Source organism: Tursiops truncatus, chromosome 1 (genome assembly GCF_011762595.2).
Source record: "Tursiops truncatus isolate mTurTru1 chromosome 1, mTurTru1.mat.Y, whole genome shotgun sequence".
Classification (NCBI taxonomy): domain Eukaryota; kingdom Metazoa; phylum Chordata; class Mammalia; order Artiodactyla; family Delphinidae; genus Tursiops; species Tursiops truncatus.
The window spans coordinates 29,479,718-29,507,045 of NC_047034.1; the positions used below are offsets into that span (position 1 = coordinate 29,479,718).

Below are 27,328 nucleotides of genomic sequence, written 5' to 3' on the forward strand. Positions count from 1 at the left end.
CAACATTTCTAAGTTTTTCATCCTTCCACATTGCAAATATTTTCCTTTTTTATTTTAATGTCTCCTCTCTCAATGAATGGCACCAATATTCACCTAGTTTTATAATGCCAGGAGTCATTCTTGACATCTATCTCTTACCTTCTCTGTCAGTTAAAGTTCACATCTTCTGGATTTTACCTCCTAGATAGTTCTCAAATGCAAAATATTTATTCCCAGCACTGTTACGACTCCCCTAGTTCATGCCACTATATTCACCACAGACATCTAACTAGTCTCTTTGTTCTCACTTTTGCTGCTCCAAAATCCATTCTCCACACATTTTCATTTTTTAAATGTAATTCAAATTATGTTAGTCACCCACTTAAAATCCTTTGGTGGCTATTTATTTCAAGGTGAAGATCCAAACCCTGAACAATGTCTGCTACATGCTACATGGACTTGTCCCTGTCTAAATCACCAGCCTCAAGCTCATACAGCTAGCTAAAATCTTTTGAATTTCAGACCAGAGTCATTCATGCAACATAAAATTTTTCATCTTCATTATGTTTAAACTCTCTAAAATACTTTGAAGCCTCTTTATCTCTCTTGGTCTTATGTAACTTTATGCCCTTAAAAGAACAATTCATCATCATGATTTTTTAAATGTAATTTTAAAAAAATTTATTTTATAATGATGTATAGTTGATTAACAATTTTGTGTTGGTTTCAGGTGTACAATAGAGTGATTCCGTTTTACATATACATGCATCTATTCTTTTTCAAATTATTTTCCCATTTAGGTTTTTACAGAGTTTGGGCAGAGCTCCCTGTGCTATGAACTAGGCCCTTGTTGGTTACCTGTTTTGAATATAGCAGTGTGTACTATCAATCGCAAATTCCCGATCTATCCCTCCCCCCTCCCCTCCTCCCTGGTAACCAGAGGTTCATTCTCTAAGTCTGAGTCTGTTTCTGTTTTGTAAATAAGTTCATTGGTATCTTTTTTTTTTTTTTAGATTCTGCATGTAAGCAATATCATGTGATATTTTTCTCTGTCTGACTTACTTCAGTTAGTATGATAATCTCCAGGTCCATCCATGTTGCTGCAAGAGGCATTATTTCTTTCTTTTTAATGGCTGAGTAATATTCCATTGTATATATGTTCCACATCTTCTTTATCCATTCATCTGTCAATGGATATTTAGGTTGCTTCCATGTCTTGCCTATTGTAAACAGTGCTGCAATGAACACTGTGGTGCATGTATCCTTTCAGACCATGTTTTTCTCAGGATATATGCCCAGGAGTGGGATTGCTGGGTCATATGGCAGCTCAATTTTTAGTTTCTTCAGTAACCTCCTTACTGTTCTCTATAGTGGCTGTACCAATTTACATTCCCACCAACAGTGTAGGAGGGTTCCCTTTTCCCCTCTCCAGCATTTGCTATTTGTAGACTTTTTGATGATGGCCATTCTGACTGGTGTAAGGTGATATCTTATTGCAGTTTTGATTTACATTTCTCTAATAATTAGTGATGCTGAGCATCTTTTCATGTACCTCTTGGCCATTTGTATGTCTTCTGTGGAGAAATGTCTATTTAGATCTTCTGCCCATTTTTTGATTGGTTTAATTTTTTTGATATTGAGCCACATGAGCTGTTTGCAAATTTTGGAGATTAATCTGTTGTCGGTCACATTATTTACAAATATTTTCTCCCATTCTGTGGGTCATCTTATCATTTTGTTTATGTCTTCCTTTGGTGTTCAAAACTTTTGAGTTTAATTAAGTCCCCCTTGTTTATGTTTTTTTCCATTACTTCAGGAGACAGATTGAAAAAGATATTGCTGTGATTTATGTCAAAGAGTGTTCTGCCTATATTTTCCTCTGAGAGTTTTATAGTATCCAGTCTTATATTTAGCTCTTTAATCCATTTGGGGTTTATTTTTGTATATGGTGTTAAAGAAAGTTCTAATTTTTCACATGTAGCTGTCCAGTTTTCCCAGAACCATGTATTGAAGAGACTGTCTTTTCTCCATTGTATATTCTTGCCTCCTTTTTCATAGGTGAATAGACCAGAGGTGCATGGGTTTAGTTCTGGGCTTTCTATCCTGTTACATTGATCTATATTTCTGTTTTTGTGCCAGTACCGTATGTGTTGATTACTGTATCTTTGTAGTATAGTCTGAATTCAGGGACCCTGATTCCTCCAGCTCCATTTTTCTTTCTCAAAATTGCTTTGGCTATTTGGGGTCTTTTGTGTCTCCATACAAATTATAAGATTTTTTGTTCTAGTTCTGTGAAAAATGCCATTGGTGATTTGACAGGTATTGCACTGAATCTGTAGATTGCTTTGGGTAGTACAGTCATTTTGACAATATTGATTCTTCCAATCCAAGAACATGGAATATCTTTCCATCTGATTGTGTCATCTTCAGTTTCTTTCATCAGCATCTTATAGTTTTCAGAGTGCAGGTCTTTTGCAGGTTTATTTTTAGGTATTTTATTCTTTTGGAAGCGATGGTAAATGGGATTGTTTCTTTAATTTCTCTTTCTGATCTTTTGTTGTTAGTAGAAATGAAACAGATTTCTGTGTATTTATTTTGTGTCCTGCAACTTTACCGAATTCATTGATGAGCTCTACTAGTTTTCTGGTAGTTTCTTTAGGATTTTCTATGTATAGTATCATGTCATCTGCAAACAGTGACAGTTTTACTTCTTCTTTTCCAATTTGGATTTTCTTTATTTCTTTTTCTTCTCTGGTTGCCATGGCTAGGACCTCCAAAACTATGTTGAACAAAAGTGGAGAGAGTGGACATCCTTGTATTGTTCCTGATCTTAGAGGAAAGGCTTTCAGCTTTTCACTATTGAATATGATGTTAGCTGTAGGTTTGTCATATATGGCCTTTATTATGTTGAGGTAGGTTCCCTCTATGCCCATTTTCTGGAGAGTTTTTAACATAAATGGGTATTGAATTTTGTCAAAAGCTTTTTCTGCATCTATTGAGATGATCATATGGATTTTATTCTTCAATTCGTTGATGTGGTGTATCTCACAGATCGATTTGCGGTTATTGAAAAATCCTTGAAGCTCTGGAATAAATCCAGCTTGATCATGATGTTTGATCCTTTTTATGTATTGTTGGATTATGTTTGCTAGTATTTTGTTGAGGATTTTTGCATGTATGTTCATCAGTGTTATTGGTGTGTAATTTTCTTTTCTTGTGGTAACTGTCTGGTTTTGGTATCAGGGTGATGGTGACTCATAGAATGAGTTTGGGAGTGTCCCTTCCTCTGAAATTTTTTGGAATAGTTTCAGAAGGATAGTTGTTAACTCTTCTCTAAATGTTTGATAGAATTCATCTCTGAAGCCATCTGTTCTTGGACTTTGCTGAAAGTTTTTAAATCACAGTTGCAATTTCAGTACCTGTGATTGGTCTGTTCATACTTCCTATTTCTTCCTGATTCAGTCTTGGGAGATTGTACCTCTAAGAATTTGTCCATTTCTTCTAGGTTGTCCATATTTTTGGCATATAGTTGCTGTTACTAGTCTCTTACCATCCTTTGATTTCTGTGGTGTCCGTTGTAGCTTTTCCTTTTTCATTTCTAATTTTATTGATTTGAGCCCTCTCCCTCTTTTTCTTGATGGGTCTGGCTAAAGCTTTATCAATTTTGTTTATCTTTTCAAAGAAGCAGCTTTTAGTTTCATTGATTTTTTTCTATTCTTTTATTCATCTCTATTTTATTTATTTCTGCTCTGGTCTTTATGATTTCTGTCCTTTTGCTAACTTTGGGTTTTGTTTGTTTTTCTTTCTCCAGTTGCTTTACATGTAAGGTTAGGTTGTTTGTTTAAGATTTTCTTGTTTCCTGAGGTACAATTTTATTGCTATAAACTTCCCTCTTATAACTGCTTTTGCTGCATCCCATATGTTTTGGATCATCATGTTTTCATTTTCATTTGTCTCTGGGTATATTTTGGTTTTCTCTTTGATTTCTTCAGTGATCCATTGGTTGTTTAGAAGCATATTGTTTAGGTTCCACTTTTTTTTTAATAGTTTTTTTCTTGTAGTTGATTTCTGATCTCATAGTATTGTGGTTGGAAAAGATGCTTAATATGATTTCAATTTTCTTAAATTTTTTGATGTTTGCTTTATGGCCCAGCATGTGATCTATCCAGGAGAATATTCCATGAGCACTTGGAAAGAATGTGTATTCTGCTGCTTTCAGATGGAATGCTCTATAAATATCAGTTAAGTTCATCTGTTCTAATGTGTCATTTAAGGCCTGTGTTTCCTTATTGATTTTCTGTCTGGATGATCTATTTATTGATGAAAGTGGGGTGTTAAATTTCCCCAGTATTATTGTGTTGCTGTTGATTTCTCCTTTTATGGCTATTAGCATTTGCCTCATATATTGAGGTGCTCCTATGTTGGGTGCATATATATTTACAATTGTTATGTCTTCTTCTTGGATTGATCCCTTGATCATTATGTAGTATCTGTCTTTGTCTCTTTTAACAGTCTTTATTTTAAGTCTATTTTTTCTGATATGAGTATTGCTACTCCAAATTTATTTGATTTCCATTTGCATGGAATACATTTTTCCATCCCTCACTTTCAGTCTGTATGTGTCCTTGATCTGAAATGGGTCTCTTGAAGATGGCATATATGCATGTCTTGTTTTTGTATACATTCAGCCAACTTATGTCTTTTGGTTGGAGCAGTTAATCCATTTACATTCAAGGTAATTCTTGAAATGTATTTCTTATTGCTATTTTGTTAATTGTTTTGAATTTGCTTTCATAGGTCTTTTTTCTTCCCTTCCTCTTTTGGTCTCTTCTCTTGTGATTTGATAACTAACTTTACTGTCATGTTTAGATTCCTTTTTCTTTTTTGTGTGTGTATCTATTGTAGATTTTTGGTTTGCAGTTACCATCAGGTTTTGATAAAGCAGTCTCTAAATAAATAAGTTTTAAGTTACTGGTCTCTTAAATTTCAGATACATTTCCAATATTCTGCATTTGTACTCTCTTCTTATCACAATTGCTGGTTTTGATATACTATTAGGCAGGCCAAAAAGTTCATTCAGGTTTTTCATAACACTGAACGAACTTTTTGGCCAAGCCAATATTTGTGTGTGGATGGTTTCCTACCTTTACTGCATGTTTGCCTTTACTGGTGAACTTTTCCATTCATAATTTTCTTGTTTCTAGTTGTGGCCTTTTCTTTTCTGCCTAGAGAAGTTCCCTTAGCATTTCTGTAAAGCTGGTTTGGTCATGCTGAATTCTCTTAGCTTTTTGTAAAGCTTTATTTCTCCATCATATCTGAACAAGAGCTTTGCTGGGTAGTTTTCTTGGTTGTAGGTTCTTCCCTTTCATCACTTTAAATATATCATGCCACTCCCTTCTGGTCTGCAGAATTTCTGCTGAGAAATCAGCCAATAACCTTATGGAAGTTCCCTTGTACATTATTTGTTGTTTTTCCCTTGTTGCTTTTAATATTTTCTCTTTATTTTTAATTTTTGTCAGTTTGATTCATATGTCTCGTCATGTTCCTCCTTGAGTTCTTCCTGCCTGGCACTCTCTGCACTTCCTGGACTTGGGTGACTCTTTTCTTTCTCATGTTAGGGAAGTTTTCAGCTATTATTCTTCAAATATTTTTCAGGCCCTTTCTCTCTTCTCCTTCTGGGACCCCTATAATGTGAATGTTGGTGAGTTTAATGTCCCAGAGGTCTCTTAAACTGTCCTCATGTCTTTTCATTCTTTTTTCTATATTCTATTCTACAACAATGATTTCCACCATTTTCTCTTCCAGCTCAATTATCCATTCTTCTGCCTCAGTTGTTCTGTTATTGATTCCTTCTAGTGTATTTTTCATTTCAGTTATTGTATTGTTCCTCTCTGTTTGTTTGTTCTTAAGTTCTTTGAGGTCTTTGTTAAACATTTCTTCTATCTTCTGTCTCTGTGCCTCTACTCTTTTTTCTGAGATCTTGGATCATCTTTACTGTCATTACTCTGAATTCTTTTTCAGGTAGATTGCCTATCTCCACTTCACTTAGTTGCTCTTCTGGGGTTTTATCTTATTCCTTCTTCTGGGACAGAGTCTTCTGTCATCTCATTTTGTCTAACTTTCTGTGATTGTGGTTTCCATTCTTCAGGCTGCAGTGTTGTAGTTCTTCTTGCTTCTGCTGTCTGCCCTCTTGTGGATAAGGCTGTCTAAGAGGCTTGTGCAGGCTTCCTGGTGAGAGGGACTTGGACCTGCCCACTAGTGGGTGGAGCTGGGTCTTGTCCCTCTGGTGGGCAGGGCCTTGTCAAGCAGTGTGTTTATCAGGTGGCTGTTTTATCAGGAAGACTTTAAGTGACCTGTCTGCTGATGGTTCAGGTTGTATTCCCATCATGTTGGTTGTTTGGCCTGAGGCATCCCAGCAATGGAGCCCACAGGCTGTTGCGTGGGGCCAGGTCTTGTTGAGAAAATGGTAGCCTCCAAGAGGGCTCACACCAATGAGTACTCACCTGAACTGTTGCCATCAGTGTCCTTGTCCCTGCAGTGAGCCATAGCCAGCCCCCACCTCTAATATTAGCAGGTAAGTCTGGCCCAGTCTCTTATGATTTCACCACCTTTTCCCTGGGTCCTGGTACACATGAGGCCCTGTGTGCACCCTCCAAGAGTTGAGTTTCTGTTTCCACCATACTGTTGAATTCCTGTGATCAAACCCCACTAGCCTTCAAAGCCAAATTTTCTGGGGGCTCCTCCTTCCATTGCCAGACACCCAGGATGGGGAGCCTGACATGGTGCTCAGAACTTTCACTCCGTGGGAGAATTTCTGTGATATAATTATTTTCAAGTTTGTGGGTCACCCACTCAGAGTGTATGTATGGGATTGATTTTATCATGATTGCACCCCTCCTACCATCTTGTTGTGGCTTTTTCTTTGTCTTTGGATGTAAGGTGTCTTTTTTGGTAGGTTCCAGCTTTTTTTCTTGGTGTTTGTTCAGCAGTTAGTTGTAATTTTGGTGTTTCTGTAAGAAGGGAACTTACATCCTTCTTCTCTGCTGTCTTGTCTCCTCCTCCTCATTATCATGATTTTAAGACATTTTAATATGTAGCAATCTGTCTCAATAATGATCATAAAAGTTCCTTTTTCTTTATGTATATGTATTTTTAGCATTTTGTGTATGTATAGTTAGTATTACTAGGCAATTAAAAACAAGTAGGCTTTGTAGAGCATGGCCATTATAGTTATTAATACTGAGGTAGTAGATATTAAAAGTCCTCATTAGAAGCAAAAAAAAATTTTGTAACTATGTATGGTGACAAATATTAACTAGACTTATTGTAATCATTTCACAGTATATACATATATTGAAACATTATGTTGTACACCTGAAACTAATATAATGTTATATATAAATTATATCTCAATTTTAAAAAAGAAAGCTGATCCTGAAGGGAAGCTCTCTAGAGAATGTAATTGATTACAGTCCTAGTAAATCATCTCTGTTTGCTCCAATTGCAGCACTGTGCTCACCCCTCTGAAGCAGGTGAAGCAACCAAGGAAGAAAAGAACCATAAAAACAAGTAGGCTTTGTAATATCAATCACATTGTCATTGAAACAATTAGCTCACTTTCACTTTTCTCAGTATTAGTTGTTCTTTCCTATGATTTTTTTAATGACTTCTGGTCCTATGTATCCTATGGTCTTCTCTGGGCTTGGGTCTATCTCTTAGCTACCCATATTGCTTAATGATTTGAGATAATTCTGTAAGAACACTTGTATTGAAAGTATTTATTATCCTTTTAATGTTGATGAGCATGACATCTCATTTCCTTGGGTGTGGAAAAGAATTGCAAATCAGTGGTTACCTTCTCAAAGCCCTTTTGTGTCATGTTTTATTTGTTTGTTTATTTATTTTAATCAAGATTGCTTTTATGATGCTAGAGAGGGTGTGAAGTAAAGGGAACCCTCTTGCACTGTTTGTGGGAATGTAAATTGATACAGCCACTATGGAGAGCAGTATGGAGGTTCCTTAAAAAACTAAAAATAGAACTACCATATGACCCAGCAATCCCACTACTGGGCATATACCCTGAGAAAACCATAATTCAAAAAGGGTCATGTACCACAATGTTCATTGCAGCACTATTCACAATAGCCAGGATATGGAAGCAACCTAAGTGTCCATCGACAGGTGAATGGATAAAGATGATGTGGCACATATATACAATGAAATATTACTCAGCCATAAAAAGAAATGAAATTGAGTTTTTTGTAATGAGGTGGATGGACCTAGAGTCTGTCATACAGAGTGAAGTCAGAAAGAGAAAAACAAATACTGTGTGTTAACACATATATATGGGATCTAAAAACAAAAAAAGTGGTTCTAATGAACCTAGGGGCAGACAGGAATAAACACGCAGATGTAGAGAATGGACTTGAGGACACAGGGAGGGGGAAAGGTAAGCTGGGACGAAGTGAGAGAGTAGCATTGACATATACACACTACCACATGTAAAATAGATAGCTAGTGGGAAGCAGCCGCATAGCACAGGGAGATCAGCTAGGTGCTTTGTGACCACCTAGAGGGGTGGAATAGGGAGGGAGGGAGGGAGACACAAGAGGGAGGGGATACGGAGGTATATATATGTGTATAGCTGATTCACTTTGTTATACACCAGAAACTAACATAATATTGTAAAGCAATTATACTCCAATAAAGTTGTTAAAAATAAAATAAAATGTTTGTTTTCTCCGGAAAAAAAAAAAAGATTACATTTATGGTATATACTCAAACTTTAGCTTAAAATCCTTTACCTCTCACACCCTGAATTCACTATATGAAGGTCCATACCTCACTGAGCCATCGATGGAGGCAGTCAGCACCACTTGTTTGTCTTCTACATAGATTATTTGAGTAATTTCTAAAGAATGAGCACGCCAGGACAGCAGCTGTTTGACTTTCTAGACAGCAACAATAAAGCATATCTCATGTAATAAGGATGTACTGATTCAAATTCAATCTTGAGCAAAAAAACGTTAATCATTAAAGACCTAAGCTAATGAATGAATGGTGTGGACATCTGCACAAGACAATGAAATGCCCACCCCAATTATCTCTTCTTTTGCTTGTTGAGGTACCAAAAATTCTATTTATAGATATTTTTTAATCTATACATATCCCTGGAACAGGAACTATCTTACATCTTTAGCAACTTATCATTTAATTGAGGATTAGCAATTCATTTAGTTGAGGATAAACAGATGACTAGATGAAAGAAAAGTCTTGGTAGAAGTGTTGTGGGGGGCGGGGACTGAAAGATATAATAAGGAGCAGGAGAAAGCAGAGTTAAAAAGGAAGGCCAAAGGTGAGATTGGCAAGAAGACTTTTCCTATTTCCAAATTTTATCCAAAGATCCGTGGCTAATTGTTTTTGTTTGTTTGTTTTTTTTGTTGTTGTTGTTTTGGTGGTGATGGTGGGGTATATATGATAATTATATACCACAAGGAATTAATAAAAGGAATGGGCCCAGCTCATTCTCTCTCAAAGACATCTTGAGGCTTGATTAGTATGTTCCTTCAGGATGTGACTTATTCTCAACTTTAGAGCCTCTAAATGGACTCTAGAAGAAAATTTTAAACTGTGTGAACTAGAGCTGTCAACTGGGGAGCTTGCTCTGCAGTAATATCCCTGTAAAATATGTTCCCTCTCTATCACTGATGAACCCAAACTAAGATATTACTTCCTCCTGCTCATCTATGTGGGAGCTAGAATTCTGGCAGCTTAGAGTTCTATAAGGCCTGAATTCATTTGGACTTTAACATAGGTTAGGCAAAATTCCTCCTAAATTTCTTGACCTTCTGATTCAATTCCATGTTCCTAGAGAGCCAGGGTAAAATCTGCATTCTTCTACTTATTTTCTTAAAGCTTTTCAAGAACCTTTGGTCATCCAAAGGTTATTTCCCTGCCTTGGGATGGGATCCTCTAAGGCAAGTATTTCAATAATATGGACCACATCTATAGTAAGAAATACATTTTACTTCATGACCCAGTAAACACATGCAATACCTGCACATGCATCTGAAACAAGTTTCAGTAACCTTTACAAAGGATACTTAACCTTATTATGTATAATGTATACTGATATTGTCTATTCTATTCTATTGTATTCATTCCACTCCACTCTTCTATTTTCATAAAAATACTGCTTGCCACTTATTAAATTGATTTGATGACTCCCCCTAGTGGATAACATCCTGTAATTAGAAAATCACTGGTCTAAGACTTTTTTCTGTAGGCATGTGAATATAATCATGTATTACTTTCCTTTCTGTGGATAAGTTTTGACTACCCTATCTTTAGACTATCGGTATTCCATGGAGCATCTTTTAAACAGTACTGTTGCAAGAGAACCAGATTAACCTCTGATTTATAGACTGACATTTTCACTATAGTTGTAATCTATAACTGAATCTTGTTCAATGCATGGTACATATTAGTGTATGTAATAATGAGACATCTTATGACCAGATTCTGTTATATATTTAAAAATAAGCAGCCAGATACAAATTGGAAAATCGCATTGTCCAAATAAAGAAAACGTTGAAATGAGGTTGAATAGGGAACAATTTAAACACATTGTTAAATAGATTCTCTTTTAAATTGGTGAAAATGCTTTAAAATCAATTCCACTATTATTCTAATTCAATATTAATACATAACTTTGTTTTAAAGATTATCTCTGAATTTTGAAAGGTCTTGATTGCCAGTTTGTAGGAAGTCCATTTGCAAAAATGTAGGTTTTGAATTGTATTTTTTATCTGCTCAAATTAATAGAATATTGATAATCATCATGAGTAAGAGAAAACAGTTAGATAACCCTCTACTCATAGATGGTTCAAGCATATGATTGTTTTTGTTCCGCTCATAACATGCCTTATAGTTGAAACAGTAAGTTGAAACTTACTGTTTTCCATTTGCTAGCTGTATGTTTTAGATATGGAAAGAGCATTAGATTAGAGGACAAGAACCCTGGTTCTGGCCCTGACTTCATCATTAACTGTGATGTGATCCCAGGCAGGCCACTCTGATTTCCCCTCTGCAAATTGAAGATAATCATACTAAAGCTAAATATCTGAACATTATAAAAACAATAATTGGTTCTTGGAAACAGAAAGAAAACCCATAGATCAAATGAAATAATGTTTGAAACAATAATCATTCTAAAACACTCTGCAGGAATCCTATCCTAATCCACGTATCCATATGTTAGTATTAATACCAATAATCCAAAACCAAAACATTATTATTTAAGTAAATATTTAGCTTTTGGATTTGAAGTATTAACTTTAAGGGAAATAGGCCTATGATAAAATAGTGCTTCTTTGCTGTACTCTTTAATTAGTGTTTAGTTTTTATAATATATGTAGTTATATTTGCATATCCACATACACACAAGAAGTGCATATTTAAATGGTTAACAAATAAGGATGTTGACATTTACATTGCATTAACACTAAAAATAGAATAGTATATATTTAATTATAAGGATGATTTAGACTAGAGGGGAAGAAGATTTTCTTGAAAATAATAATGTCTGGGAACTAGGCTGGGCTTGAAAGGAAAGGTTATGGAACTTTCTTCTATGAAGTTGTATAAGATATAGACAATGACTGGAGGACTAGATGATGTATGAATTCTTTTAAGCTCTGGGTTTCCACATAGACTCTAACAAATAAGTCAAAACGTGAAACAGATGCAGAGTGACCAGTGGCTGGTTTGCTCACTCACTCATTCATCCCCTATTTTCTCCAGTACACCATTGTTATTTGCCATATAGCTTAAGTTTCAATAGTAGTATATATGACTTGAGAATAGGCAGTTGTGTCCTGTATTTCTATCTTTTGTGGTGTCTAGCTCAATTGATTCATTAATTAAACTAAAACTAAAGTTCTTACCTTTTCATCATGAGGTGGATCCAGGAAGGAACTAATACTGCAAAGGATAACGTGTCCTTCTGTGTGAAATTTAAACATTGGAATTTTTAATTAGATATTCTGTTGTCTAAGTAAATACTATTCAGACTTGTTTTGAATCAGGCATTTAAAATGGTAAATAAAATAGTATCTGAGAGGTGCAGTGGCGGCAGCTGCAGCAGGGACGCGAGCAAGGCAGTGACCATGTGGGAAGTGTTCTCACTCTTGGGAAGCTGCTGGGCACCGTTGTTGCGCTGGACGTGGTCCTGTGCCTGCTCTGAGTGTTCTTAGCGATGGCCTGAAAATCTGGTGGTGCCAGCCACTCGGAGCAAATCCACAACCTTCGCAAAAATGGAATCATCAAGACAAAGTATTTGAAGTAATGCTGGCCACAGACCACTCCCACTATGCAAGATGAAACCCTTATATGGATTCTCAGCAATCAATAGGGTTCCAAGCAAAAATCAGTGCTCCACACATGTATGCATATGCACTTGTACTTCTATTTGATTAATTGCATGAAGGAGCTAAAGCTTTTGATGTAGATATGGAAGTGGAATTCTTCATGTTTTGCATGAAGTTGGATCTAGTGGAAAAGTCATAGGAATTGATCACATTAAAGAGCTAGTAGATTATCCAATGCTTTTGTTTTCAGGGAGAGTGCAACTTGTTGTGGGAGATGGAAGAATGGAGTATGCTGAAGAAACCCCGTATGATGTTATTCGTGTAGGAGCTGCAACCCCAGTTGTGCCCCAGGCTCTAATAGACCAGTTAAAGCCTGGTGGAAGATTGATATTACCGGTTGGTCCTGCAGGTGGAAACCAGATGTTGGAACAGTGTGACAAGCTACAAGATGGCAGTGATATACATGGCTTTAACAGATTAAAAAAAACAAAAACAAAAAACCCCACAGTGGTCTAGGGACGAACTGCTGCTTTTTAGCAACATCAGCTTGACCTGTATATAATATTACAGTGGATTGCTCACCTCAGTCCTTAAAGCTTTTTGAAAATCAACAGCATCACAGCTTGTTTTGGGCTTTCATACACTATTTTCAGCATGAAAATGTGTGGTTTTGTGGGATTTCTAATCCTTCAAAGAGGCACAGAAGCCAAACTGGTAGAAGAAGGATGCTAAGTATAAATTTGTGTATTATTACTTTAACATGCCCACATTTTACTTTACATATTAAAAGGAGGGGTTCTGCAAAGTGGAAAACTTAGTTTGTGAATTGATTTTGAGGAGTGGTTTTTCTTTTCTTAGACACTTAGTTCTGTTCTGATGTGAATTTATCAGATTGCTTTTGTGTATCAGATAACACCACCATTCACAAGTTAAGTTTCTTGGATTTTGGACGTCTGTTCGATGCTACAAAGAAAATAGAGATGAGCTCCCTTTTTAAAGCTTTTGACGTGGTGTCATAGAATGGCATGTAGATACAATCAGCTGCTCTGTTACCTTAAAACTAAGCATTTGTAAATATTAAAACTTAAGAAGATGGCAAGTGATTTCCTTTAAAACAGCTGTTCAGATTGGACATACTTGGCATAGTTCTTCCTTTCTTTAAAAGTTATAGGAGACTTGTAGCTCAGTATTGTTTTCTCTGTTTCTAATTTGCTGCTGATAATGTATATGGATTTAACATGCTGTGTAAGCTGCGTCCTAGTTACTGAACAGTTTATGCAGTGCTGCTTTGCCAAATAAAGTTAAAAGTGAAAGAGGAAAAAAAAGAAAAAATTGAATCTGAGAAACCAGAAATGAAAGACGAAGTTTCATATCAATTTTTACATGTAGAAATTCCTTTTCATTTCTAGCTTAATAAGTCATAATGTTTTGCCTCATACACTCAAAGTTGTTGTAAACATCAGGGTAGATGAAATAGAAATGAATACACCACTACCAAATGGAGTCCAAGCTGTTATGGACACACAAATCCTACAATCCAAATGATAGCTACAAAAATTAGATTTAAAAAAGCAACAATGACTACACTGAGCATCATATTCAAACTGCAGAAAATCAAATATAAAGAAATAATCTTCAGGGACTTCCCTAGTGGCGCAGTGGTTAAGAATCTGCCTGCCAATGCAGGGGACACGGGTTCGAGCCCTGGTCCGGAAAAATCCGACATGCCGCGGAGCAACTAAGTCCGTGCACCACAACTACTGAGCCTGTGCTCTAGAGCCCACGAAACACAACTACTGAAGCCCGCGTACCTAGAGCCCCTGCTCCGCAACAAGAGAAGCCACCACAATGAGAAGCCCGTGCACTGCAATGAAGAGTAGCCCCCGCTCACCGCAACTAGAGAAAGCCTGTGTGCAGCAATGAAAACCCAACGCAGCCAAAAATTAATTAATTAATTTTTAAAAAAAAAGAAAGAAAAGAAATAATCTTCAAAGAAGCCAGAGGGGGGCAAATAACACCTTTTTTAGAGGAGCAAAGATAAGAATTACATATGACTTCTCAGAAACTCTACACAAGCAAGAAGAGAATAGAGTGAAATATTTAAAGTGTTGAGCAAAAACCCCACCAACCTAGAATTCTGTATCCTGAGAAATTATTCTTTAAAAGTGAAGGAGAAATAAAGATTTTCTCAGACAAACAAAAACAGAGTTTTTATTGCCAGTAAGCCTGCCTTGCAAGAACTGTTTTTTAAAGTTCTTAAGAGAGAAGGAAAAAGATACAGGTCAGAAACTCAAATTTACATAAAGAAAGACATGCATAAGAGAAAGAATGAAGATAAAAACTAATAGATAACAGTTTATTCAAAATAATAACAGCAACTGTATTTGATGATTATAGCTTATGAATACTTGAAATGAAAGACAGCAAGGATGTTAAGTGATAGAAGAATTAGGAATACTTTTATCTTATAAGGTACTTGCACTACCTGTGAAGTGGTATAGTGTTATTATTTGAAAGTGGACATGGATTTGATGTAAATATATATTGTAAATTCTGGGGAGACCACTTTTAAAAGTTAAGAAAATGTTCCATGGTTGCTACTTGATAACGAGGTGCAGGGTGCTTGTCAGGGAAGAGATGCCCAGGTTGGCAGGCCAGGCCGAGGCTCTGACCACTCAGTGCCAGCAGCAGCAACAGACTCATGCCCTGCACTCAAAAACAAACAAATAAATAAACAAAATTTTAAAAGGAGTATATTTGATATGCTAAGAATGGAGGGAAAATGGAATCATATAAAATGCTCACTTAAAACCACAAAAGGCAGAAAAATAGTAGAAGACAAAAGAAGGGACAAAAAACAAGGGCATCAAAGAGAAAACAGTAAGAAATATGGTAGATATTAATTCAACTATATCAGTGATCACTTTAGAGGTCAACAGCTGAATAAACCAATTAAAAGACAGAGATTGTCAGAATAGAATAAAAGGTAACACCCAACTATATGTTATCCACAAAAAATCCACTTTAAATATAAAGACACATATAGATGAAAAGTAAAGAGAAAGATGTATTGTGCTAACACCAATAAAAAAAAAGTAGGAGTACCTATTATTACTTTCAAAAAGGAAGTCTTCAGAGCAAGGAAAATTATCAGGGACAAAGAGGGGCATTACATAATGATAAAGGGGTTGATACTTCAAGAAGACATAACAATCCTTAACATGTATGTGCATAATAGAGCATCAAAATACAGAATCACAAGGAGGAATAGATGAATCCATGTTTATAGTTGGAGACTTCAACACCCAACTATCAGAAATGGACAGAAAATCAGTAAGGACATAGTTGAACTAAACAGCACCATCAATCAACATGGATATAATTGACATCCATAGATTACTTCATCAAACAGCAGCAGAATACACATACTTCTCAAGCTCTCATGGAACATTTACTGAGATAGACCACTTTCTGAGCCATAAATCACACCTTAACAAATTTAAAAGGATGGAAATCATAAAATGTATGCTCTCAATGTAAGAAATGGCACAATGGAATTAAATTAGAAATCAACAACAAAAATTAAGCTGGAAAATCTCAAAATACTTGGAGATTAAACAACACACTTCTAAATAATAGGTCAATAAAGAAATCTCTATAGAAATTTAAAAATATTTTTAACTAAATGAAAGTGAAAATACACCTTATCAAAATTTGTGGAAAGCAGTGAAAACAGTGCTTATAAGAGAAATTTATAGCATTAGATGTATATATTAGAAAAGAAGAAATATCTAAAATAAATAATCTAAGTTTCACCTTAGGAAACTAGAAAAAGAAGAGTAAATTAAATCCAAAGTAAGCAGAGGAAGAGAAATAATAAAAATTAGAACAGTAATCTATTAAACTAAAAGTAGAAAATCAACAGAAAAAAATCAACAAAACCAAAAGTTGCTTGTTTGAAAAGATGAATAAAATGATAAAGCACTGCTAACTAAGAAAAAAGAGAGAAAACATAAATTACTAATATCATTAATTAAGAGGGGACATCACTACAGGCCTCATGGGCACTAAAAGGATAATAAAGGAATACTATGAACTCTATGCCCACAAATTTAATAACCCAGATTAAATGGACCAATTCCATGAGAGCACAATCTGCCAAAACTCACACAAGAAGCTAGACAATCTGTACAGGCCTACATTTTTAAAACTTTTAAAAAGTGAGATATAATTGATGTATAATATTATATGTCACAGGTGTACAACATGATGATCCACAATTTTTAAAGGTTATACTCTATTTAAAGTTATTATAAAATATTGGCTATATTCCCTATATTGTAAAATATATTCTTGTAGCTTATTTATTTTATACATAATAGCTTGTATTTCTTAATTCCCTACTCCTATCTTACCCCCTGCTTCCCTCTCCCCACTGGTAACCACTAGCTTGTTCTCTATTTTCTTCTATTATATGCATTAGTTTTTTTTAAGATTCCACATATAAGTGATATCATACAGTATTTGTCTTTCTCTGTGTGGCTTATTTCACTTAGCATAATACCCTCCAAGTCCATCCATGTTTTTGCAAATGGCAAAATTTCATTCTCTTTTATGGCTGAGTAGTATTCCATTATATATATATCACATCTTCTCTGCCCATTCATCTGTTAATGGGCATGTAGGTTGCTTCCATATCTTGGCAATTGTAAATAATGCTACTATGAACATTAGGTGTATTTTTCTTGAATTAGTGTTCTGTTTTTTTCAGATATATACCCAAGAGTGGAACTGTTGGGTCATATGGTCTATTTATAGTTTTTTGAGAAACCCTCATACTGTTTTCCACAGTGGTTGCACCAATTTACATTCCCACCAACAGTGTAGAAGGCTTCCCTTTTCTCCACATCCTCACCAACATTTGTTATTTGTAAACTTTTTGATGTTAGCCATTCTGACAGGTGTGAGGTGTTATCTCATTGTGGTTTTGATTTGCATTTTGCTGATGATTAGTGATGTTGAGCATCTTTTCCTGTGCCTGTTGGCCATCTGCATGTCCTCTTTGGGAAAAAATGTCAATTCAGTTCTTCAGCCCATTTTTTAAAATTGGATTTATTTTTTTAATTTGGTTGCATCAGGTCTTAGTTGTGGTAGCTGGGCTCCTTAGTTGCGGCTCATGGGCTCCTTAGTTGCAGCTCACCAGCTCCTTAGTTGTGGCTCACTGGCTCCTTAGTTGTGGCATGTGAACTCTTTGTTGCAGCATGCATGTGGGATCTAGTTCCCAGGCCGGGGATCAAACCCAGGACCCCTGCATTGGGCGTGCAGAGTCTTAACCACTGCATGACTCCACCAGGGAAGTCCGAGTTTTGGAGTTTTATTTTTTTAATGTTGATTCATATGAGCTGTTTATGTACTTTGGATATTAATCCCTTATACAGTTAATATCAATTGCAAATATTTTCTCCCATTCATTTTGGTTGTTTCTTCATTTTGTCAATGGTTTCCTTCTCTGTGCAAAACTTTTAACTTTAATTAGTTCCCACTTGTTTATTTTTGCTTTTATTTCTTTTGCTTTGGCAGACAGATACAAAAAATATATATATTGCTACAATTTATGTCAAAGAGTGTTCTGCCTATGTTTTCCTCAAGGAGTTTTATGGTTTTCTGTCTTACATTTAGATATTTAATCCATTTAGAGTTTATTTTTGTATATGGTATGAGAAAGTGTTCTAACTTCATTATTTTACATGTAGCTGCCCAGTTTTCCCAGCACAACTTATTGATGAGACTGTCTTTTCTCCATTGTATACTCTTGCCTCCTTTGTCATCAATTAATTGACCATAAGTGTGTGGGTTTATTTCTGGGCTCTGTATTCTGTTCTACTGATCTGTGTATCTTTTTTTTTCCACCAGTATCATACTATTTTGATTACTGTAGCTTTGTAATATAGTCTGAAGTCAGGGAGTATGGTTTCTCCAGCTCTGTTCTTCTTTCTCAAGGTTGTTTTGGCTATTCAAGGTCTTTGTGTTCCCGTACAAATTTTTTAAATTGTTTGCCCTAGTTTTGTGAAAAAATGTCATTGGTATTTTGATAGGGATTGCATTGAGTCTGTAGATTACCTTGGGTAGTATGGTCATTTTAACAATGCTAATTCTTCCAATTCATGAACACTGTATATCTCTCTGTCTGTTTGTGTCATCTTCAATTTCCTTCATCAGAGACTTGTAGTTTTTTAAGTATAGGTCTTTTACCTCCTTAGGTAGATTTATTCCAGGTATTTTATTCTTTTTGATGCAATGGTAAATGGGTTTTGTTTCTAAATTTCTTTTTCTGATAGTTCGTTGTTAGTGTATAGAAATGAAACAGATTTCTGTGTATTTATTTTGTATTCTGCAACTTTACTGAATTCATTGATGAGCTCTAGTAGTTTTCTGGTAGCTTCTTTAGGATTTTCTATGTGTAGTATCATGTCATCCTCAAAAAGTGACAGTTTTACTTCTCCTTTTCCAATTTGGATTCATTTTCTTTTTCTTCTCTGCTTGCCATGGCTAGGACTTCCAAAACTATGTTGAATAAAAGTGGAGAGAGTGGACATCCTTGTCTTTTTCCTGATCTTAGAGGAAATGCTTTCAGCTCTTCACCATTGAATATGATGTTAGCTGTGAGTTTGTCATATATGGCTTTTATTATGTTGAGGTAGTTTCCCTCTATGCATACTTTCTGGAGAGTTTTTATCATAAATAGGTGTTGAATTTTGTCAAAAGCTTCTTCTGCATCTATTGAGATGATCATATGTTTTTTATTCTTCAGTTTGTTAATATGGTGTATCACATTGATTGATTTGCATATATTGAAGAATCCTTGCATCCCTGGGATAAATCCCAATTGATCATGGTGTATGATCCTTTTAATGTGTTGCTGGATTCAGTTTGCTAGTATTTTGTTGAGGAGTTTTTCCTCTGTTTTTATCAGCAATATTGGCCTGTAATTTTTGTTTTTTGTCATATCTTTGTCTGGTTTTGGTATCAGGGTGATTCTGGCCTTGTACAATAGAATTAGTTCAGAAGCATTCCTTCCTCTGCAGTTTTTTGGAATAGTTTGAGAAGGATATGTGTTAACTGTTCTCTAAATGTTTGGTAGAATTCACCTGTGAAGCCATCTGGTCCTGGACTTTTGTTTGTTGGGAGTTTTAAAACTGCTGATTCAATTTCAGTACTGGTAATTTGTCTGTTCATATTTTCTATTTCTTCCTGGTTCAATCTTAGGAGATTGTACATTGCTAAGAATTTGTCCATTTCTTCTAGGTTGTCCATTTTATTGGCATCTAGTTGTTCATAGTAGTCTCTTATGTTCCTTTGTATTTCTGTGGTGTCCATTTTAACTTCTCCTTTTTCATTTCTGATTTTACTGATTTGGGCCCTTTCTCTTTTTTTCTTGATGAGTCTGGCTAGAGGTTTATCAATTTTGTTTATCTTTTCAAAGAACCAGAATTTAGTTTCATTGATCTTTTCTATTGTTTACTTAGTCTCTATTTCATCTATTTCTGCTCTGATCTTTATGATTTCTTTCCCTTTAGTAGCTTTTGGCTTTGCTTATTCTTCTTTCTCTTGTTGATTTAGGTGTAAGATTAGGTTATTTGAGATTTTCCTTGTTTCCCGACATAAGCTTGTATTACTAGAAAATTTCCTCTTAGAACAGATTTTGCTGTGACCCATAGATTTTTGGATTGTTCTCTTTTCATTCTCATTTGTCTCCAGGTATTTTCTGATTCCTCTTTGATTTCTACAGTGATCCATTCATTATTTAGTAACATATTGTTTAGCCTCCAAGTGTTTGTGTTTTTTATAGCTTTTTCCCCTTACAGTTGATTTCTAGTCTCATAGCATTGTGGTAGAAAAAGATGCTTGAAATGATTCTAATTTTGTTAAATTTACCAAAGCTTGTTTTGTTACATAGGTTTATATTATTAAAGAAATTAAATCAGTAATTAATAATCTTCCAAAACAGAAAACATCAGGACAACTTGGATTTAATGATGAATTCCACCATACATTTAAGGAAGAATATCAATTCTTTACAGTCTCTTTCAGAAGACAGATGCACAGGGAATAGTTATTTACTCATTTTATGAGGCCAGGATTACTATAATACCAAAACCAGACAAAGATATTTCAATAAAAGAAAACTACAGACCAAAATCTCTTATAAATATAGATGCAAAATTCCTCAACAAAATAAGCAATATAAAAAAGTTATATACAATGACTTAATCAGATTTATCCTAGGTATAGAAGGCTGGTTCAACATTTGAAAATCAGTGAATGCAATTCACCATATCCACAGGCTAAAGAAGAAAAATCATACGATCACATCAATAGATGCAGATAAAACATCTGACAAAATCCAATACACACTCATGATTAAAAAAAAAACACTCTCAATCTAGATACAGATTTTGTACCCTTCATACACAAAAAAACTGAAGATGAATCATAGATCTAAATATAAAATGCAAAACTATAAAAGTCCTAGAAGAAAATTTAGATGACCTTAAGTTTGGTAATGACTTTTAGATACAGCACCAAAGGCATGATCTGTGAAGCAAATCATTGATAAGTTGGACTTCATTAAAATTTAAAACTACTGCTCTACAAAAAGTACCATCAAGGGAGCAAGAAGACAAGCCAGGAGAAAATATTTGCAAAGATATATCTGATAAAGGACTTTTATCTAAAATATACAAAGAACTCTTGAAACTCAAAGAACAATCAGAAAACAAGTAAGTCTATTAAAAAATAGGCAAAAAAATCTGAGCATACACAACATCGAAGAAGGCAATACATATATGAAAAGATGCTCCACATCTTATGTCATTGTAGAAATGGAAATTAAAGCCACTATCACTACACACCTCTTAGAATGGCCAATTTCCAAAACACTGACAACATCAAATGCTGGTGAGGATGTGGAGCAACAGGAGCTTTCATTTATTGTTGGTGGGAATGCAAAGTTGTACCGCTACTTTGGAAGACATTTTGGCAGCTTCTTACAAAACTAAACATACTCTTACCAGGAGATCCAGAACTCATGCTCCTTGGTGTTTACCCAAATGAGTTGAAAGTGTATGTCCTCACAAAAACCTGCAGCTAAATATTTATAGCAGCTTTATTCATAATTGCCAAAATTTGAAAGTAACCAAGATGACCTTCAGTAGGTGAATGGATAAGCTGTAGTGCATTCAGACAACGGAATACTATTCAGCATTAAAAAGAAATGAGCTATCAAACTATGAAAAGACAGAGAAGAACCTTACATGCACATTACTAAGTGAAGGAAGCCAATCTGAAAAGGCTGCATACTATATGATTTCAACCACATGACATTCTGGAAAAGCCAAAACTGTGGAGAGACATTAAAGATCAGTGATTGCTGGGTTAAGAGAGGAGGGAAGGATAAATAGGCTGGGCACAGGGTTTTTGTAGGATATTGAAACTACTCTGTATGATACTGTAGTGGTAGATACATGTCATTACACATTTGTTGTAAGTCAATATTATACATTATGGACTTTGGGTGATTATTATATGTCAGTGTAGGTTCATTGACTGTAACAAATGTATCACTCTGGTGCAGAATGTTGAAAATGGGGGAGGCTGTGTGCAGTGTGGCAGTAGGGGTAAGGTGTATATGAGCACTCTGCAATTTATGCTTAAATTTTCTGTGAACCTAAAACTGATCTAAAAGATAAACCCTGTTTAATAACAACAGAAAAGCAACAACTAATGGTGTCTGAGGATGCCTGATTAAAATAGTGACTCACTAGCAACCCCCATAAAAGTTCTTCTAGTATCCACCAAAGCACAGATAAAGGAAGCTTAAGGTCAGAATCTAGGAGGTCTTCTTTAATTATAATATACACGAGACTGGATTGGATCCCAAATGCACCCCCACCCTATTTTTCTAGGCCACAGCAAAAACTACAAATCTCAAGAAGTAGATGGCTTACATGATAGAAAAATTGTTCTGGGCAGAGACAAAGAGGGATAACCGTAAAAGAGGTGCATTCTAGGGATTTTGTAGATAATTTCAAATTTTAGTTCTATGTATTTTGTTAGAAAAGGCTTACCATATAGAAGGTAAAGTTTGTGCAAAAATATACAAGAAGGAGCACAATTTGCCTGATTTTAGATTTCTCTATTCTACTACAAACAGAAACAGTGTTTGTGGAAACTATGAAGATTGACAGATAAATAAAAATAAGAAGTCAAGAATAAGATTATCAGAGTATAAAAGGACTGGTGATGAGCAATAAGAAACAGATAAAATAAAGATAACTTTATTCATTTATTTTTATTGAAGTATAGTTGATTTGTGATAGTTTCTGGTGTACAGAAAAGTGATTCAGTTATACATGTATATTCTTTTTCAGATTCTTTTCCATCACAGTTTATTACAAGATATTGAATATAGTTCCCTGTGCTATACAGTAGGACCTTGTTGTTTATGTATTTTCTGTATAGTAGTTTGTATCTCCTGATCTCAAACTCCTAATTTATCCTTCCTCCACCGCTTTCCCCTTTGGTAACCATAAGTTTGTTTTCTATGTCTGTGAGTCTGTTTCTATTTTGTAAATAAGTTCATTTAAGTAAAGGTAACTTTAAATAAATATTGTAAACCTACTGGTAATACTGAATGCAAACATAAACAATTATTTTCTATAATCTCCAGAAGACTCAAATAATTGTTGGTATGAAATAATTTGTTGCAACTTTTGTAAAATAACTTTTGAAATGAAAAAACATTTTTAAAACAGGAGATGTAAAATATAAATATTAATGTAATAGCAGTATCTGGATGCAAATCTCGAGATTACATTAGCAAATAATAAGTGAAGGAGTGGCTATGGGAAAAAGAGACAGGTAATGTAGGCTAAGCTTTCTGTTTACCTGGAAAGATGAGGTTTCAGTCTAACTTCTAATAAACTGATTTTTTTTAAACTTAAAAGTAAACACTAGTAAAATTAAAAACTGTATTTACATATGCATGTGCATAAGATTATGCATATACATAATCTTTCAAAGTATTAGAGAGAAGAAAAGAAAACTTAAGCTTAATTCAAAAGACAGAAGAAAGGAAATAGAAAGGAAGCATTAAAAAAAAGAATAGTGTTACATGAAAGAATTAAGACCAACTGTAGTAGTTATAACAATAAATATAAAAAGTCCCCTATTAAGAAAAATAATCTCTTTCTTCTCTAATTCATGACATTGCTCCCTTTAGAATAAAGATTAATGCAACATAACCCTTTTAAGATTAAAAATGAAAACTTTACATTCTTCCCAACATGTAAAGTAAGGGGATGGGTAGTCCTATACCCAATTTAAAGACAGAAGAAATAGATGTCTTACTTTAAATAAAGAGTTAGGAATGAAATAGGTTTTCCTGACATTCATTCATTCTTCTGTTCATTTGACAGCTTGGGCATCCTTCCTTTTGTCTCAATAAATGTCACATATTTTCCTATATCCATTTTTATACCATGCAGTTTGTTAAGATACCTGTGACCAACTACATAAGAGTAGTGACTTACCCACATTTCCAGTCAGTAGTATCCTGGTACATGAATCAGTATACAGCGATGTCAGAGAAATGGCAGCATGTTTTGTGAAAGGTAGAATATCTTTCAGTAGTCTTCCCTGTATAAAGTATGATAATAAATTCTATAAAATATCAATATTGGAGTTGAGTTTCTCGATAAATAATTTATCCAAAGAACTACGTCTACTAATTGTAACATGATTCTCTTCTTTGTAATAAAAATAATTTGAAATTATCTATAGGGACTTATTTCTTTGAAATTAAATATTGATAAAAGTGGAGACTATTATCATAATTATAAGCATTTAGACTGATTATTGTAGATCACCTCTATACCTGAGGGTTGTTTTTGCTCACTTCCCATGACCCTTTTCATGCAGTTCCTCAACCCTTTTCCAGTGACATATTCTTTTTTTTTTTTTTTTTGTGGTACGCGGACCTCTCACCGCCGTGGCCTCTCCCGTTGAGGAGCACAGGCTCTGGACGTGCAGGCTCAGTGGCCATGGCTCACGGGCCCAGCAGCTCCACGGCATGTGGGATCCTCCCAGACCAGGGCACGAACCCGTGTCCCCCGCACCGGCAGGCGGACTCTCAACCACTGCGCCACCAGGGAAGCCCCATATTCTCCTTTTAAATAAACATTCTTTTCAGATTTAAGTGTATCTCACTTATTTTAAGCGAGAATATTGTATTCGCCTTTTCAGAAATATCTAATTTTGAATATTGGCGCAAGATAAGGATTGAAATTTGGCAGAGTGTTTTTTGGCATTTAGTATAAGTCATCACTGGGAAGGACTTTCATATACATTTCTCTACTTGGAGATTAAACATTGAAGCTTAGGAAGAAAAAATTTGAATCTGCCGCTTGTTTCCTATGATTTAGTTAGATATAACCTTTTCTCCTTCTATTGCTCTCACACTTTTATTATCTATTTATCGGGGAAGAAAAAAAGCACTGCTCAAATACCAGGATCATCACAGGGAAAATTATTGCTACAATATTTTGTAGCATTTTCAATCCAAGAGTTTCTCATTAATAAGTTAAGAGTCAACTGATCAACTGGGAGGTTTTATCCAACAGACAGCTATGCTGTTCTGTGTTGTTGGATCTCACTATCTGCCATACAAAACTTGCTGTTTTCTGGGTTTCCCTCTAGAAAGGAGCCTTACAAGTGGTGCTACCTCCCTTGCCTCTCTAAAAATTTCATTGTCATCATCATCAGTCTACCCAAGATCCTTCCTTCTGTCATTTCTGGACTCCCAATTCAAACCCTGCCCCACTTTCCACCCTCAAATCATTTAAAATCTTTTAGTACATGAAAGTTATTTTTTCACTGTAAAATGTTTAAGGACTCTTAATACTATTGTAATAACTTCTTCCAATAGTTTGGATAACTAAAAGTTTATGTATATTCAACATTTCAGTGTTCTTACATTCTTTAATGATATATTCATCATTTATATTATCTAATGTTATTTAAATATCCAGTGAAATATATGGTGGGTTGTATTCATAGCTCAATGTAAAGAAAGATTTGAAATACAGTCGTTGTCTTAGCAGTGTTGATGATTTGATCTTCTGAGTTACAAAACTGACCTATTATAAATTTTGAGTCGTATTTTCAGTGAGCAGGCTGAAAAACTAGGATATTGACTAGAAGATTGAACAATAATAGAATTAGATGCTATACGGAACCTTAGAAGGCTAAGGTTTATTCAATAATCCTTTTTATCTTTCCTATTCTTTGCTGTTCCAGGAAAATAACAGGCCCCATCACCTCCAAGGTCCACAAGCGGAGATGTCCATCCTCATGTGCAGTGACAAGGATAGTTGGTTGAGTATCTGTTAAATTGGTGCTTTCCAGATGTTTTTTGTCCACTGGCTGTCGCTCACCTACCATGACATCTTTTTGCTCACCTGTTGGAAAATTAGTGAGTTACCAGTGTTTGTTATACTTGGAATTTCAAATTTTATAGAATGTAAAAGAGGAGGCAGGTAAGAAAATAGCAACAAAACAAAACAAAACAAAAAGAACCCCACATTCTTTTGTCTAGAATTTTTTTAATCCCAGAGAACTTCAATCAGGCAGAGAACAAAAAACCATTAACAAATGGAATCCTGTATCACTGGAAAGAACTAAGAGGGCTCATTTTGGATTCTACTGAAAAAGGCTTTGCACTGTACATAGCAGCTAAAACTAGATATACATCCAGTATAAGTCTTACACATTACAAAATGGCTTATGAATCTAGTATAAGTTTTAGGGAAATGGGCTGAAGACTAAGACGCTCAGTAATATTTTGGATTTTTAAAATCTAGAGTTAGTAGTAACTAACTAACTAACTAGTAACTAAAAGGTATCATCCTAATGGAAATTCTGCTTCTTAGGCTACGGAATTCTATAGCACCTTAACATTTAGTCACAAAAAGAATATATGTTAATTAGAAGTATTCTATCACCTAAACTCCCTATTGCAAAGGAATTGTTTTATAAGGAAGAGAGGAGATTTCATACCGACCTTTAACCTCACTGTCATGTATGCTCTGTTTGCTTTCCTGAATTTGGGGAGAAAAAGATAATATTTCTATGACATTGGAAGGAAATGAGATATATCGGATGAATAGATTTTTTTCATAGTTAAATTTATATCTCTAAGCATTAGGTTTAAAGTTTGTTTTTTTTTAAGGATTAGGTTTAAAGTTATTTTTTAATTAATTCTTTGAAAAGGTGTATTAAGAGATTTTCATGCTCATAAATAGGGTATTTGTAACACAACCTTTTCCTAGTGGCTCCGGTGTAGCATAATAACGAGAATAGTTAAATACCTAGTTCATGCTGTGTTCTTGGTGTATATGATCTCTAATTCCATTCACAACCATGCCAGTTAGGTTTTATTATTCCCTTGTTATTGATGAAGAAACAGAAACTCAGAGATTAAGTGACATCTCTAAAGCTAATCAGATAATAAATGGAGCGCTTGGATTTAAGTGCAAGTCTGTCTGACACACATCTTTACAAGTTTATTTTTTTCCACTAAGCTAGTGCTTTTAAAATAATTTATGCAGTGAAAACTTTCCTTCAGACAAAATCCTAACTAGAAATGAAATGTGTAAAAATATATAAAATTGGAACTGAGAACACAGTTTGAAAACCATGGCATTACATTACATTATGTAATTACATGCTGTCTCTTCCCTCTGTGAAATGTGTGTAATTGTGTAATACTTTTTAGCAAAAGAGATAGTCTAAAATTATTATTTTATGAACTTAAAAGTAGCCTATGTAATTTGTTTTCTTCATGATTATTTGCAGATATAAAAGCCTTGAAAAAATAGGAAAAAAAGATGAAGACAGTTTAGACATTGCTTTTTAGGGGAAAC

The 27,328-nt window shown here is 34.8% G+C and overlaps 1 protein-coding gene and 1 pseudogene across 1 annotated transcript in view; one reads left to right on the plus strand and one right to left on the minus strand.

Annotated features, from left to right (window-relative positions):
- WDR64 (WD repeat domain 64) overlaps positions 1-27,328 on the minus strand; it is a 149,971-nt gene that overhangs the window by 16,038 nt on the left and 106,605 nt on the right. Inside the window, exons 19-23 of the mRNA XM_033851972.2 lie at positions 26,467-26,503; positions 25,725-25,864; positions 23,939-24,044; positions 11,925-11,983; positions 8,821-8,930 (exon numbers count right to left, since the gene is read on the minus strand). Coding sequence (XP_033707863.1) covers positions 8,821-8,930; positions 11,925-11,983; positions 23,939-24,044; positions 25,725-25,864; positions 26,467-26,503 — 452 coding nt within the window. The remainder of the gene's footprint in view (positions 1-8,820; positions 8,931-11,924; positions 11,984-23,938; positions 24,045-25,724; positions 25,865-26,466; positions 26,504-27,328) is intronic.
- Positions 12,221-13,131, plus strand: LOC109547480 (protein-L-isoaspartate(D-aspartate) O-methyltransferase pseudogene; annotated as a pseudogene).